Source organism: Balearica regulorum, chromosome 14 (assembly GCF_011004875.1).
Source record: "Balearica regulorum gibbericeps isolate bBalReg1 chromosome 14, bBalReg1.pri, whole genome shotgun sequence".
Lineage (NCBI taxonomy): Eukaryota > Metazoa > Chordata > Aves > Gruiformes > Gruidae > Balearica > Balearica regulorum.
In genome coordinates this window covers 82,683-96,907 of record NC_046197.1, presented here as the reverse complement: position 1 = coordinate 96,907, position 14,225 = coordinate 82,683, and the positions used below count along the sequence as shown (strand labels likewise).

Sequence of the window (14,225 nt, the reverse complement as noted above, 5' to 3'; positions counted from 1 at the left end):
GGAGGTTTATTGGATCTCAGCTGTTCTGCTGTGGACACCTGAAACTTGCAATTACGAGTAGTCCCCATTATCTCCACACTTGTCTGTAGGATCAAGCTGAATGTACATGCAGACAGCATGTGCCTGGCCAAACTTCCCTGGCCTCACCAGTCTCTCTTCTTCCCCTATTTTTGCCCCTGTCACAAGTGTAGCTTTTTTCTGTGTTCCAGTGGCACATGAGAGGATGTGGGAGCTGGAGGGAAAGAAAGTGTGTGTGCATGTAGCCAGCCTTATATAGTGTTGCCTGCTGGCTTCCTTCTGAGAGACCTTGATGCTACAGATAAGACTTGTGTGTTTGCATTGTCTGTAATGGATTATTAGCCTAAAAACTGGAGGTATCTTCCCGCTTTGTGTAGGCTGTGGAAGGTCTGCCTTTGCTCAGAGCAGAGCCCTAAGATACCTCTGTGACTTTGTGTTTTTGGGGAGCCTTTGGATGCATGTGGGTGTGTACAGCTTCTGAATTCTACTCCAGAGTATCTTCAATGAATTGTAATCAGCCATTTTCAATCTCCTCCTTTCTAGAAGGTTTGTCAGGTTGGTCTCAGCCTGTCATGGGAAATCATCCAATACATCAGCAGCTGTCAGACCCAGGCACGTTTTCTCAGCATCAGCCAATGGAGAGAGATGATTCTGGAATAGTGGCTCCCTCAAATATTTTCCACCAACCGATGCCAAATAGTTTTGTGGATTTTTCTAAAGTAAGTTACAGAGGGTTGGATTTAGTCTATAAAATGACCAAAGACTTGCTTTGTATCTCCTGTACATGTGTGCCTCTTCTATCATTCCTTGCTGCACCCAGTCCTGAACCTCCTTTCATCTCAGTACTGACTAGAAAAGGTGCCCAAGCCTTGTAGATTGCAGATGTTCTCTCGTCAAGTAGCTGAATGCCTCCATTGTTCTCCAGTGTTTCCTTTCTCAGAAGCTCAGCTGCTCGGAAACGTTTCATAAGGCTTGCTCAGCTCTTGAGGCTAAGTTTGCTTCATGCTTTCAGTACAAGGAAAGGAAGCAGCAGGATAACAGGACCGGTTGTAAGTCTGTGCCTTGTATGTTAATGCTGGAAAGTAGCTTGAGGCAGACAGGTGTAGCCAAGCCATAGACAGCTCAGCCACCACTGGAGGAATGTCCAGGACAATGTGCTCAACAGCAGACCTGCTCACAGCACATTTCAGAAGTAGCTGTAGCATGTGCTCTTCTCAACCGTAGAGCAGCAGTCATCCAAAAGAAATCTCATAATTGCAAAAAGCTGCTCTGTAACTTGCTCTTCCTCAACTGGACAAATATTTTAGATGGCCATTAGTAATTTATAGAAAACTTTCAACTCCAGATCTTGTAGGCTTAAGCTGTATAGTGGCTTTGCTGAAGTGCAGCGCCTGGCTGCAGCCCTGCATGCACCAAGGTTATCACGTGCTGCAGAGGTGAGAGGAGGGAGCGCTGAGATCACTTTGTACAGCTGCTCGGTCTGGCTTTATGGGGTCATAAAGCGCTGTGCAGAGGCTGCTGCATACTGGCGAGATGTAATTTCAGAAAGATGGGTGAACTGACTTGAATCTGAAGGTCTGAAGACTCACAATGTTCCATACTCTGCCTATATGTGCAGTGATGTCCTGTTTCCTCACAGTGCTGAAATATTTGCCAGTAGGTGAATGTTACATGTAGATGTGGACTGCCTCTGCCATCTTGGCAAACATGGTACTACATTTATCCTTCACTGCCACTACCTTTTTCACCAACGGTGCTTTCTCTTGTTCCCTCAGGGTCTACCAATTTCCATGTACGGTGGCACTCTAATACCCTCGCACCCTCAGCTAGCGGACGGCCCAGGAGGCCCCCTCTTTAACGGGCTCCATACTCCAGATCCTGCCTGGAATCCCATGATAAAAGTTGTCCAGAACTCAACAGAATGTACTGATGCTCAGCAGGTAGCGTGACTGCCTTTTTCCCCCTTTGCTTACCTGGGGCTTTTTAAGGTGTTGTGCTTTGGTTTGGTTTTCTTCATTTTTGGATAGATGACATTTTTTTTCAGTTCTTTGATACTAGAATTGAGCTCTTTTGCATGACTTTTACCCTACAGTGTGGGTGTGTTTATGAAAAATACATGGCATTATCTGTACCAAACCTTTCAGGTTAAAATAAGCAGTATTTCAAGACTGCTTAGCCAGGTAATCGACTTTGTTATAAGTGAGAGACTTTATATCCATACTCTGCACCTTGCAGTTTGTCAGTCAAACCTTGGCCAGAGCTGAAGAGGGCTCCCAGCCTTTGGACAGTCTGGTTGTATTTTAGGGGGAAGCCTTAAGCTTGCCCTCTAGTGGTTAAACGCTCTGTTAAAGGAACCTGTATTTGTTTTCATAATAGACTTGTCTTTTTATTTCTTGCTGTAGATTTGGCCTGGCACCTGGGCACCTCACATTGGAAACATGCATCTCAAGTACGTCAACTGATTTAAGGGTGTCTATCCTTTTTTTAGCCTTGTTTAGGAATCTTTATGATCTTGAACCTTGGGGATTTTTTTAATGTGCCTAACTAAGCAATTTCCTGTGGGCTGCAACAATGGAAACTTGATTGCCTGTTGGATAAGAACAAACCGATTTTCCTATACAAACTGATTCTGTTCTCCAGTTAGGTTAGCCATTTGGAACTTAAAAATCAGACGAAACTAGTGCTTTTGGCTAAACACTAGTGAATGTTCCTTGTATGCAGCAGAGAACTAGTTGATTACATGATTTCAACCTTTTAGGGTGGTAAATAATTGTTTACATACTTAAAAGGAAAAGCTGAGTAAATTTCATGTCGTATAGTGGCTCTACTTTATGTAGCCTGTATTAATGTGAAATATTTACCTGAATATTCAATAAAAGGCGAACAGTATTTATAGGTCATGTGTGAGAATTTTGGAAGAGGCTGTATGTTGTCATCAGTAGCTGCTACTGTGCCCAGTGATGCATCTTTTCAGGGCCACATAATTAGCACATAGATGCAGTCAGGGTTTGGGGGAGGGTTTTGATCTGCAGTTGTCTGCGACACAAGGTCTGCCAAGTCCTTCCCCCTACTGGTTGTTAGCCTTTTGTGTGTGTGTGTGAGAAGATGGTTGTGTATTTTTTTTTTTTTTCCTTCTGGATTAGTTCTGCTGCTTCTAGCACTCTTTTTCCAGGTGGGTTGCCTTGAGAGATCAGGTTTTGTTCAGGGGCTGGAAATAAGGGCCAAGTTGACAACCTGGCAACTGATGGCATCTTAATTTGCAGAAGGTAAATAGGTAGTTCATAGGTAAAGGCAGGGTTTCTTCACCTGGCTTGGTGTGACCAGCTGCCTAGAAGCAGATCTTAGGAAAGCTGAGACCACTTCCCACTAGAGAAAAACGTAATATATTCAAATCTAAGCTTCTTGTAACCCTTTAAATCTGGTAAGAGCTCTTCACGTCCTTTCCATGAGGAAGAAAGGGATTTTTGCATACTGCTTAAGATGAGCATTCATTCTCTACCCAGGTGCAAAAGTTCTCCACTTTCTGCACTGGGACTATGCTTATTTCTGCTTTTGCTCAATGGCAATGCGGCAACTACACTGAATATTTGGTCCATTCCTCAAGCAGGTAACTACCTAGTTACCAGATGGAGACTTCACCTCCAGACAAATCCTTACATGCAGCAGCAGAGTTTCCCCAGGAAAAGCATGAGGAACCCAAATTGCACAAGCAATATCCAAGTACCGCAGGCAAATAAATGTCAGAAATGCTATTGGACGATATATTCAGATGTTTTTCCTAGTATTTGAGGAAGAAATGCAAATAACATTGAACTGCCGCTGCCACCCTGATAGTGCAAATGCCAAAGGAGAAACACTCGTGTTAACAGGAATTCTATTGAAAACAAATGGTATTGTACGTGTTTGCTCTTGGGGTGAGTTGCAGGGGAGGGGCCTTAGGCCCCACCCCACCCATGCAGGCTCCATGGCTGCAACGGGCACTGCTACCTCCTCCTGCCCCGTCCCAGGGAGACACCATCTCCCCATCCCAGAAGGCTACAGCTCCACACCAGGTGGCACCGTCTACTCCACCACACCAGGGGGTAAGACCCAGCATGGGGATGGGGTTGTCCCTTGAACGGAACGGTGGCCTTAGCCGCCCCATCCCTGCTTAATTTAGGCAGCTCCTTCCTAAGTGGATTACTTCCTGGGCTCTCCACTTTGAAGCTTGGTCTTGGGGTCATGGGCCCCTGCTTTGGGCATCAGATGCAGGCAGGCCCATGGGCCAGCACCACCAGGGTGGTGGCTTCCCTGGCAGCCCAGAGCTAGAGTGGAAAAAGCAACCCCAAAGCTTTGTGAAAAGATACTTCTAGAAGTTAGGGCCATCCTTGTCCTGTGGAACCAGGGGGAGCAGGCAGAGGCAGTGCCTGGTGCTTGCACTGCTGGGGAGCGGCTGCTGACAGTGGATGTCAGGTGTGGTGGATGCAGTGCTGGTCCCTTGGGGGTAGGTCATGCCCAAGCACAGCTGGCCAGCGCTGGGGATGGCACAGGGAGCTGGTGCAAGAAGTCTGCTCCCAGCCCTGGAGGAAGATAGTGGGTGGCACGGCTTCCTCCAGGGGTACCCTAGGCCTGCCCTCTTGCCCCCTTTCCACACCCCCCACCCCCCTGCCAAAGCCCCTGATTCAGCTGTCGAATGGGTCCTTTTCTTTGTCTGTCCGCAGGGTAGTATGTGCCCTGTCACTGAGCTGGGCAAGTTTCAGTTGAGCACTGGTTCCTTTCTGTGCCTCTGATAAGCTTATCTGGGGCTGGGGAGCCAGGCCTGTGCTGGCAGGCGCTGGGTGTGTAACGTTTGTGGTGCTGGGCGCTCTGTGCTCGCCGCTGCCCTGGGCTGCACTCGCTGCCAGAGCCTGGCAGGGAAGCAGTGCTTGGCTGCAGGCACAGCTGGGCAGGGGAAGGTAGGGCTGAAGCTGGTGCAGGGCAGCAGGCATGGCACGCAGGCTGGCGCAGCCTCGGGGATTGCTGCAGACACTTGGGCACAGGCAGCGCATGCCCCGGGTGGGCACTGCCCTGGGGCTGCACCCCCAGCAGGCTGGTGCACTGGAGCAGGTGTCACATCAAACCCAGTGCATTGTCCTTGTGCAGGGCACAGCAGGATGGCTCACTGGCTGAGCTGATGGTAACGGGTTCGCAGCTACAGCTCCCCGTGGTGTCAGTGGGGGGCCTTAGCTGTTTGATAGCTGCAGGGAGCCACCCCTGGGCAGGGTATGCTGGGGACCTGCCTGCTACCTGGCCATCAGGCTTGGGCTGTGTGCTGAGTATCCTAAGGCTGGCCCTGCCTTCCAGGCAGTACAGGGGTGGCTGTGGTGTCAGCTGCTATGAGGCAGCTGTGTCGAGGCTGGACCCCCCTGTGCTGTGCCCTGACAGAGCTCCAGGAGCCTTAAGGGGACAAACAAGGTGGGGAATAGCTGCTGGGCAGGACAGGTGTCACAGTCTGCCACGTGGGAAGCCCAACAGTGGCTCCAGAGCCAGTCGTGTCCCCAAGCCGTCACCAGGTGCTGGGTCCCACCCCCTGCTGCAGGCTCAGGCTGTGGTGCTTGGAGACCGTGGTGGCCAGAGGCCAGCAGTGCCTGACAGCCCCCTGCTTTTGGCAGGTACCCGCATCATCTACGACCGCAAGTTCCTGCTGGAGTGCAAGAATTCACCCGTGGCCAGGACCCCTCCCTGCTGCCTGCCCCAGATCCCCGGTGTCACATCCCTGGCCCAGTCCAGCCTCGTCAAGCTGGAGGAGCTCAAGGAGCAGAATGAGAGCAAAGAAGCCATGCCAGGTGAGCAGCCCAGGCACACAGCCTATGCACTGCCTGGGGCAAGGGGCTCCTGCCTGGCCTCCAAGTGGAGATCCTGGCTCAACCCCAGTTCCAGTTCCTGCCCTCTTTGCCTGCATGTTCTCCCACGGCAGCCCCATCCTAACGCTGGCCCTGTATCCCTCTGTACCTTTGCAGATCAAGACCAGTTTGAGATGGACATCTGAGTTTCCAGCTCCCTGTCTCCAGGCCATGGCTGGGCCTGTTCTTGGGCCTTGTGGAGGTGCTGGCACTGTGACCAGCTGGCTTCAGCCCTCTCTGATGCTGGGGATGGATGTGTGACACCTCAGGCTCTAGCACAACTGGCTGGTGCAATTGCCTAGGAGCTCATGCTTGATCAATAAACACCATGAAACCCCTGTGCTGACCTGGTCCATCTCTGTTGGGACTCAGCTGGGTCCTCAGAGCCCTTGGGGAGGGGAGCTAAAAGGAGCTGAGCAGCACCAGGAGCCCTTTGAGGGTGTAGAGGCTCTCCCTCCTGCACTGAGACCCTGCAGGCCGGGGATGATGAGTGCAGGGTCTCAGTGCCTGCTCCCAGGCTTGGGGTGCCACATGCAGCCTGTCCAGCTGGGGTGGGGGCAGCTGGTGAGGCCTTCCTGTGAGCGTGGGAGGGAGCAGCCCAGTGCAGTCTGCTTGCTGTCTAGGGTGAATGTTAACAGCCTGGGCTTACCTGACCTGGTGGACATCACTAGCACTGTGATGTTTCTCCCTGGATCTCCTTGTCTCTGAGGCCACCCAGGTCTCCCAGGTCCCAAACTTGAGTCTGGGCTGTGCCAGGATGGGCAGAAGCCCAGATGGGAGGCCAGGCTGCTCTGGGCTGGCAGCAGAGTGACCTTCCCAGCCAGCCTAGAAGTCCTCGGGGGCTGTTTCCTCCTGCAGAAGAGCTGGGCTGTGCCTGCTTCTGCAGGTCGTCTGTCCTGCTCCCACTGCCAGAGGGGGCCAGGCTTTGCCAGCCTGCACAGTAGGGAACTGAATTGCTGCCCACTCAACCTTGGGTGATGCTGGGGGTGCTGCTAGGGGTATTCCTCTTCCCTTCATGTCTTGTGGGCTGAGAACACCCTGCCAGGGCCAGAGCCCCTTGGCCAAGCCTGAAGCTGCCATGGCCTTGCTCAGGAGTCCTGTAATCCTGCTGCTCCTGGCAGAGAACCAGGACCCATCTAGTGCCAGAACCTCAGGGCAGGCTGCAGCCAGGGGCAGGTTAGTGCTGTTTATTAAACATCATGTAGTGAATCGCCACTAAAATGTTGCAATGATTAAAATCTCCTTTTCCTGGGTGAGGAGTGGGAGGCAGAGGAGGTGTCCAGACCCCCTTGGGCTGCAGGGAGTCTTCTGCTGGTGGGCCTGGGCTGCCCTGCTCACAGTCCACAGCCCTGTCCCTGCCATCAGGGATCTTCCTGGCCAGGCCCGGCCTCAGCACTGCCATCCGTTGCTGCAGCCACCTCCACGGCAGGCAGGCTCCTCATCTCAGCGATCAGGCGCTTGACGCCCACCAGCCACTGGCTCACCTCATTCACATGGTCCACCATGAGCGAGCGGTGGATCTCATCAGCTGCATTCCAGTGCCGTTGCTGGAGCTCTGCCAGGAAAGGGGAACCTGTCAGGGGTGTGGGTTCATCCCTCCTGTGGGTGCGCTGCCCCAGGGCCTGGCGCTGCCCCGGATGTGACCTGCCTTGACCCTCACCTTGCACCAGGAGGTTCATCCTCTTTCTCACTGGGGCTGACAGCTTCCCCTGAGCCCACACATCCCCCAGCACCGTCAGCCGCCGCCCGATGTCGTCGCACACTTGTTTCTGGAAGCAGAGATGAGCTGGAGGGGGAACCTGCCCCCCACCAGCTCTGGGGAGCCCCCAGGACAGGAGTGGCTCTCTGCCTGGCTTCCCCCGGCTGCTACCTCTTCTGTGCCCCTGTAGTGTGTGGGGCAGAGGTGGAGGAAGGGGTCGGGGCCTCACCTGCACCGTGGAGCGGCAGGCGTCGAGGGCCTCCCTCAGTGGCACAAGGACCGCGTCGACAGGCACACCGCACTCCTCTAGGCTGTGCTCCTCCAGGCATGCCGCAGTGCTCGGCCTCCCCCTCTCTGCCCGTGGGGAAGGGCTGATGGGCCCGAGGGGGGGTGGCCCCAGCGCTCGGGGGGGCGGCGCTGTGGGGGCAGCAGGGGCACCGGCTGGGCCCGGAGGAGCACCTGCAGGGAAGAGGAACCGGTGCGGAGCCCCGTCAGCCCGGCCCCAGCTGCAGGGCCGCCAGCCGGGCGCCGGGAACTGCAGGCTCGTCACCCCCGTTAGTTAAACAGGCCCAGCAGGACAGGGGGGGTCTCGGGCCCCGGGCGCCCTGCCTGCGCTGCCCCTCTGCCGTGCCGGCATTGCCCGGCCTCTGCCACCCCTACGGTCGGCAGCAAGGGCAGGTGCCGCTGGCTCCGCCCCCGCACCAGCCGCTGCGGTGAAGCGAGGGGAGCCAGACCCAACACCGAGGCTGGGCTGCCGTTCCCACCGGATCCGAGCGGAAGGGAGGGGGAGGGAGCCCGGACCCACAGAGGAGAGGCCCCCTCGGGGCCACCAGCCTGGGGGCTGCGCTGGGCCCCGGATTCCCGGAGCACTCCCCCGGCCGGGCAGGGGTGAGGCAGGGTGGGCCGGGGGCTTTGCGGGTGCTGACCTGGTGGGGCCCCCGCGGGCGGAGGGGGGGGCCGGCGGGTGAGCGGGGTTCGCCTGGGACCCCCGGCCTGCGCCTGCAGCCCATAGGAGAACTGGGGGGGGTCGTTCCAGCCGCGCTCCCGGTTCCCTGTGGCAGCAAAGAGCACGGTGAGACCCTACGGGGCACCGAGGCGACCCTGCCCCGGACACGGGATCCCGGGCCCCCGCGCCAGGATGGGGCTCCCGCGCCCCAGACGTAGCCTTCCCGCGTTCCCCACACCGGACACGGCCCCCCGGCTCCCCTCACCCGGACGCGGCACTGCAGCGAGACACGGCCCCTCCCCTGCCCCCCCCCCCCCCGGCACACAGACCCGCAGGGCTCCCCCCCCCCCCCCCCCAGGACACGGCTTCCGGGGCTACCCGCCCCCCCGACGCGGCCCCCCGCTCCCCGCCGGCCCGGAAGTTCACCACCGCCCGCGCCCCCTCACCCGGCTTCACGTAGAGCTCCGCCATTCCGCCACGTCACGCCCGACCCCGCCCCTTCCGTCCGATGGGGCGGGGCGAGGCGGGGCTGGAGGGGGCGGGGCTTCCGGCGGCCCCGCCCCGCCGGGGAGACGGGGGCCGGGCCGGGGGCCGGGGCCGGGGGCCGGAGTCGGGGTCTCCAGCCCCGGGCCCCGGCCCCCGGCCCGGCCCCCTACGGGGTGTGGAGGAAGGCTCGCCGGACGCGGAAGGCCTCCAGGAAGGAGAAGAGGCCCCGCTTGCGGGCACCGGCCCCTGCCGCCCCTCCGCTGCCCCTGCTCGCCTTGGCCGCCCCGCTGGCAGCGTCCCCTGAGGCCGCCGGCCCGACCCGGCCCCGGCCCGCGGCAGCCTTCGCCTTAGCCCCCGGTGCGGTGGCCACCAGGCACTTCTGGTACTGCACCTGCGGGGACACAAGGGGCAGAGCGCGGCCGTGGGGTGGGGGAACAGCGTGGCATCGCCGTGGGGGCCAGGCGCGACGTGGCACGGCCGTGGGGTGGGATGAAATGTGGCATCGCTGTGGGGTCGGACGCAACGAGGTGTGGCCGTGGGATGCAACGCGAGGAGACATCGCCATGGGGTCAGACACAACGTGGTGTGGCCGCGGGGTGGGGCACAACGGGGCATCGCCGTGGGGTTGGACACAACCCACCACAGCGTGGCTGTGGGTTGGACACGGCACCGTGGGGCCAACTCCCTCCTGACCCTGCTGCCCTCCCCGGGGTTGGGCATCTCACACAGGCCCCCAGCTTTGCCCTCCCCTGTGCCCAGCCCTTGCCTCCTCCTCTGGGTGTCCCCGGAGGGCTGCGCAGCTGGGGGGGATGTCCCACTCCCGCTCACCATGCAGGCTGCTTGCACCGCCTCTGAGATGGTGCCGGCGTTGGGCTCACACCAGAAGGCCGCGCACTGGAAGCGTCGCCCCGTGTCCACGATGAGTGCGAAGGTGTGGGCATCCCGGCCCACCCCCAGGAAGGTCACGTACCGCACCTGGCACTCCCAGATGTGTGCTGCCTCCTCATCCTCCTGGGGGGACCCCATGGGCCCATCCAGCCTGGCCATACCCCAGGCAGCCCTGCCACCACCACCAGGTCCCCTCTGCCAGGAGGCTGGGCCCCCCCATGGGGGTCGCCTGTCTGGCCTGTGTCAGCCAGAGCCCCCTGTCCCACTCCCCACCTGCGCGGGGTGCACCCTCATGGCTGTGTCAGACACACGGATGAGGGAGGGTGTCCAGCACTCCCGCCCGGGGCCCCTCGTCAGCTTCTCGATGGCCTCGTTCAGCACATCCATCCCTGGGGAGCAGGATACGCCATCCCATCAGCCCCTGCCCCAGCTGTGGGCACAGTGCAGGCAGGGCGCTGCCAGCCGGCCCCACAGGCAGGGTCTGCCGGATGCTGGGGCACAGCTGCTCAGCTGCCCCACGGTGGGGGGGTTCTCTGGCGTCCCTCAGCTGCAGCAGGGCTGGCAGGCTTACCCATGGCCCTGGGCACAGGCAGGCTGCCGATGTACAGCGCCTCATAGGTCTGCATCGACTGCCTCACCGCTTCCAGGATATCCGCTGCCAGGACAGGAGAGGTGAGGGGACTCCCCCATGTGCGCCCCCATCCCCAAGAACCCCTAGGACACAGCCAGGCAGGCCGAGGGGCTCTGGCCGCTGGGCATCCCTCTGCCCGAGGGCAGACTGTGGGCAGGGGGAGCAGCCGGCAGTGCCAGGGGGATGGTACCTTGCAGTGGGAGGTCCTCGGTGGAGATGGGCTCCAGCGTGGCAGCTCGTGGCAGCCCGCTGCTCGCTACGGCTCGCTCAGCCATGATCTGCGAGACAGGGGTCCCAGTGCCTCCCTTCACCCCCAAGGCCCCCAGGGCCATGACCACACCCAATGGGGCCCCTGCATCCCACCTTGGAGCACATCTCATGCAGGGCCTTGGCAATGCTCTTGGCAGGCACATTGCAATGGAAGACGTGACACTTGAGGACACAGGTGTCCTTGTCACTGGCCACAAAGGCGAAGTCTCTGCAGGGCCATAAACAATCCAGTGAGACCTCAGCATAGGCAGACCCCCCCCCCCCCTTCCTGCACTGCCCCCCAGCCCCATGCCCCCTTACCTGTCTCTGCAGCCATGGTGACAGTCAGGGAGGGAGAAGAGGGGACAGGTTACTGCTGGGGTGCCTTCCTCCCCCAGCAGGCGGAGCTGCCCCCCAGCCCTCAGCTCTGCCCCAGCCCCCAGCACCTGCCATTGTTGCAGCCAACACCCCAGACACGGATGTTGAGGATGGGCTGGCGGTGGATGAGGCTGCGGTCGAGGGGGTCCACCAGGCTCATGGTGTCCTTCTTCAGGATCATCACCAGGTCCTGGCCCTGCAGAAGGTCAGGAACTCCCTCAACCTGCAGACTGAGGTCTCCCCAGCACCCAGCCGATGTGTAGGGACACACCCGTCCCCCCAGCCTGCTCACCCCCAGTACAGCCCTAGGTGTGGGCACAGCCCTGCGTCGTCGTCTTGTCTTGTGACCCCACCCCCCCTCCCCTCCATCCCCAGCTCTCCCCAGCTACGATTCCTGTGTGTGGGGATAGCCCACTCAAGCACCCCTAGCACTGTCCCCAAGGGACAGCCCTGTCAGACCCACCTGCCCCACACTTGGGACCACTGCGTGGATGCCCTGTGTGGAGAGAGTTGACTCTGCCACTGGTGCTGGTCCCTGCCCCCCCCAAGGCATGTTCCCCATCAGTGGCAACAGCCAGCCTCAGCAGCAGTGGCCTCAGGGTAGGATCCTGCCTGGCAGCACCATCCTAGGCTCTCACCTCACCCCGGTTCTCCACAGAACCCTGGCCCTTGCTGTTGGAGAGCTGCTGGATGCAGTTGTTGACAGCGATGCTGCTCTTGCCGGGTGCCAGGTCCTCCTCGGGGATCTCGACCCAGCCCAGCGAGCGCACAGCAAAGCACTGAGCAGAGACACATGGGGCTTCAGTGTCCAGCCAGCACAGCCACCCCCTGTCCCACACCTCTTGCTGTGTCTTCGTGGTCACCCCTGTGCTTGCTCCCATTCCTGTCCCTGACAGCTGCTGCCTGCCCTCTCCTCTGCCAGCCCCAGCCCACGATGCTGCAGTACAGCCCCCAGGTGCCGTACCTTGGAGCCAGGCTCTGCACTGGGCTGGAAGCCATCTCCATGCCAGAGCAGCGAAGTCCTGCAGAGGGATGGGGTGGTGAAGGGATGGCTCCTGCTAGGCAGCACAGACCTCAGGCAACAGCAGACCCCCGTGCCACCAGCTGGGGAGCATCCCATGGAGGTGCCCAGCATGGTTCTGCTCGATCCAGTGTGTGGGACTGCTCTGGTGGGGGGGCACCAGGGCCCAGCACCCAGCGGTGGTCAAGGGTCAAAGGTGCCCCACGAGTCAGAAGAGCGCATGGGCAGTCCTACCTGCGAGACAGCGAAGCCATGGGGCTGGGAATGGGCCTGTCCTTTGCCGAGTACTTTGCTGCGGGGGCCTGGCCATCCTGGGAGAGAAGAGGAAAAGGGCAAAGGCAGCAAGAGGGGCTATCAGGAAGCGCCAGGTAGGAGCCCTCCAGGGCTCCAGGTTCCAGGATAGCAGTGCCTCAGCTTGTGGGCATCCCATGCAGCCAGTGTGAGGTCAACATGGGACCTGCTGGAGCCTTCCAAGAGGCTTAACCCTGGCCAAGAATGGGCTGACCAGAATTTTGGAGTGACAGAGACATGCCTGCTCCAAGGGAAGGGTGGACTAGCGATGCCCAGAGACCCCTTCAGAAGGCTCCTGCCAGGGTGTGGGATCCAATACCAGCCCTCACCCCTCTGCCCACATCCCCTACCATTCCCTGGAATGTCTCCTCTCCATCAGCCTCTGGGTGCCCTCCTGGGCTGGTGGTGCATGCAGGGTGCTGCCACTGCGTTGTGCCGGTCGGCACATGCCAGTAGTAGGTGCCCAGAGAGTCACGAATTTTCCTCCAGCCTGGGGGGAGGTTGGGATCCGTCTCCAGGCTCTGGTCGCTCCACAGGTTGTCTGTGCAGAGGGAGAGTGTGAGGCAAGATGTGGGGGAGGTTCCCAAGCTGCAGAGCACCCTGAGAAACGAGCAGCTCTGGGTGCATGGCATGGCCCAGGGCCTGGGGCTGCCAGCCCAGAGCTCCCCCTGCCAGCACGGGGTCCCCAGGCCTCTGTCAACACCTCAGAATGCCCAAGGCCAGCTTCTTCCCAGCTTGGCCGCGGAAAGGGGTTGGTGACAGACCCTTGGGGTCTGGGAGGATGAAAGCACCCCTGGAAGGAGGCATCTAGGAGGGGTAGATCAACCCCCTCCTCCCTGCACCCCAAGCCCTGGAGAAGTCACAGGAATAAGCCCGTGGTGCAGCACAGCAGTGAGCTCTGCTCCTGGGAATGCAACCCCAAATCCGCAGCGCTCGGTGCACCCATCGTGGGTGCTCATCCCGCGGGGCTGTGCCGCCGGGGGGCTGGGCGCTGTGCGGCCGTTCACCACTCCGTCTCCCGCGCCCCGTGGGACCCCCGACACGCGGGAGGGTGCGGACGGGGGGGGTGGGGGTGACGGTGGGGTGTGTGTGTGTCCCCCGCGACCTTGGGAGGGGCGGGGATGCGGCGCGGACCGGGCCGCTCTCCCCGAGCACAGGCCGCCGCGAGCCCCGTTCAGCACCGCGGACAGAGCCGGGGCGCGGCCGCCGCCTCACCCCGCCGGCCCCGGCCCCGATCCGCACCGGCCCCGCACCCCGCATCCCGGCCCCGATCCGCACCGGCCCAGCACCCCGCACCCCGCATCCCGGCCCCGATCCGCACCGGCCCCGCACCCCGCACCCCGGCCCGGGCCCGCATCTGCCTCGGCCCCGGAGCGCGGCCCCACCCGCCGGCGCAGCTGACCGTCGCAGTTGACGAGGACGATGGCCAGCATGTAGTCCTTGCCCAACATGGCCCCGGCGCCCGTCCCGGCGCGGCCACCCCGGCCCGCCGCCTCCCCCCAGGCCCGGACCCAGCGGCGGCTGCGGCGGGAGGGGCGGGGCGGGGGGCGGGGCCGGGGCGGGCGGGGCGGGGGACCGTATGAGCCGGAGCCCCGAGGCGGGGGGGCGGGCACGTCTCGGCGGTGTTCGGGAAGGGGGGGGGGGGGCGTTCGGGTGCCCGGCGGGGTTACTGGAGCCCGGAGGGGCAGTGAGGTCTTTCGGCTGTTCCAGTGCAGGAAATGGGACACTGGAGTGGGGAAGGGGCGTTGGGGGACCGG

At 60.5% G+C, this 14,225-nt stretch overlaps 3 protein-coding genes across 17 annotated transcripts in view; 1 reads left to right on the top strand and 2 right to left on the bottom strand.

Annotated features, from left to right (window-relative positions):
• Positions 1-6,217, top strand: part of ANKHD1 (ankyrin repeat and KH domain containing 1) — a 116,428-nt gene extending 110,211 nt beyond the window's left edge. For 10 of the 13 annotated variants that reach the window (XM_075766614.1, XM_075766617.1, XM_075766611.1 and 7 more), the window contains 5 exons: positions 562-737; positions 1,794-1,958; positions 2,421-2,467; positions 5,649-5,822; positions 5,997-6,217. In XM_075766614.1, the coding sequence (XP_075622729.1) occupies positions 562-737; positions 1,794-1,958; positions 2,421-2,467; positions 5,649-5,802 (542 nt within the window). In that variant the 3' untranslated portion in view covers positions 5,803-5,822; positions 5,997-6,217. Of the gene's footprint in view, positions 1-561; positions 738-1,793; positions 1,959-2,420; positions 2,615-5,648; positions 5,823-5,996 lie in introns of those variants that run through there. The other 3 variants (XM_075766620.1, XM_075766619.1, XM_075766618.1) reach the window with 2 other exon arrangements.
• An 834-nt stretch (positions 6,218-7,051) lies between these two features.
• On the bottom strand, positions 7,052-9,105 carry SRA1 (steroid receptor RNA activator 1). Of its 3 annotated transcripts, none has more exons than XM_075766473.1 (5): positions 8,971-9,105; positions 8,505-8,630; positions 7,808-8,037; positions 7,540-7,648; positions 7,052-7,434 (listed from the first exon to the last, which is right to left on the bottom strand). In XM_075766473.1, exons 1-5 carry the CDS (start codon positions 8,993-8,995, stop codon positions 7,241-7,243), a joined length of 684 nt encoding a protein of 227 aa, XP_075622588.1. In that variant the 5' UTR covers positions 8,996-9,105; the 3' UTR covers positions 7,052-7,240. The 3 variants fall into 3 exon arrangements, with proteins under 3 accessions (XP_075622588.1, XP_075622589.1, XP_075622590.1); XM_075766474.1 differs by having other exon boundaries at positions 7,814-8,037; XM_075766475.1 differs by lacking the exon at positions 8,505-8,630 and having other exon boundaries at positions 8,971-9,036.
• Positions 9,106-9,176: 71 nt separating this feature from the next.
• On the bottom strand, positions 9,177-14,009 carry APBB3 (amyloid beta precursor protein binding family B member 3). Its single transcript, XM_075766476.1, is given in 12 exon segments — positions 9,177-9,401; positions 9,839-10,287; positions 10,470-10,553; positions 10,720-10,807; positions 10,893-11,007; positions 11,100-11,105; positions 11,225-11,352; positions 11,795-11,935; positions 12,121-12,178; positions 12,412-12,488; positions 12,819-13,009; positions 13,871-14,009. Coding segments are annotated over 12 exon segments (1,611 nt in total). The 5' UTR covers positions 13,920-14,009.
• Between the last annotated feature and the right edge of the window lie 216 nt (positions 14,010-14,225).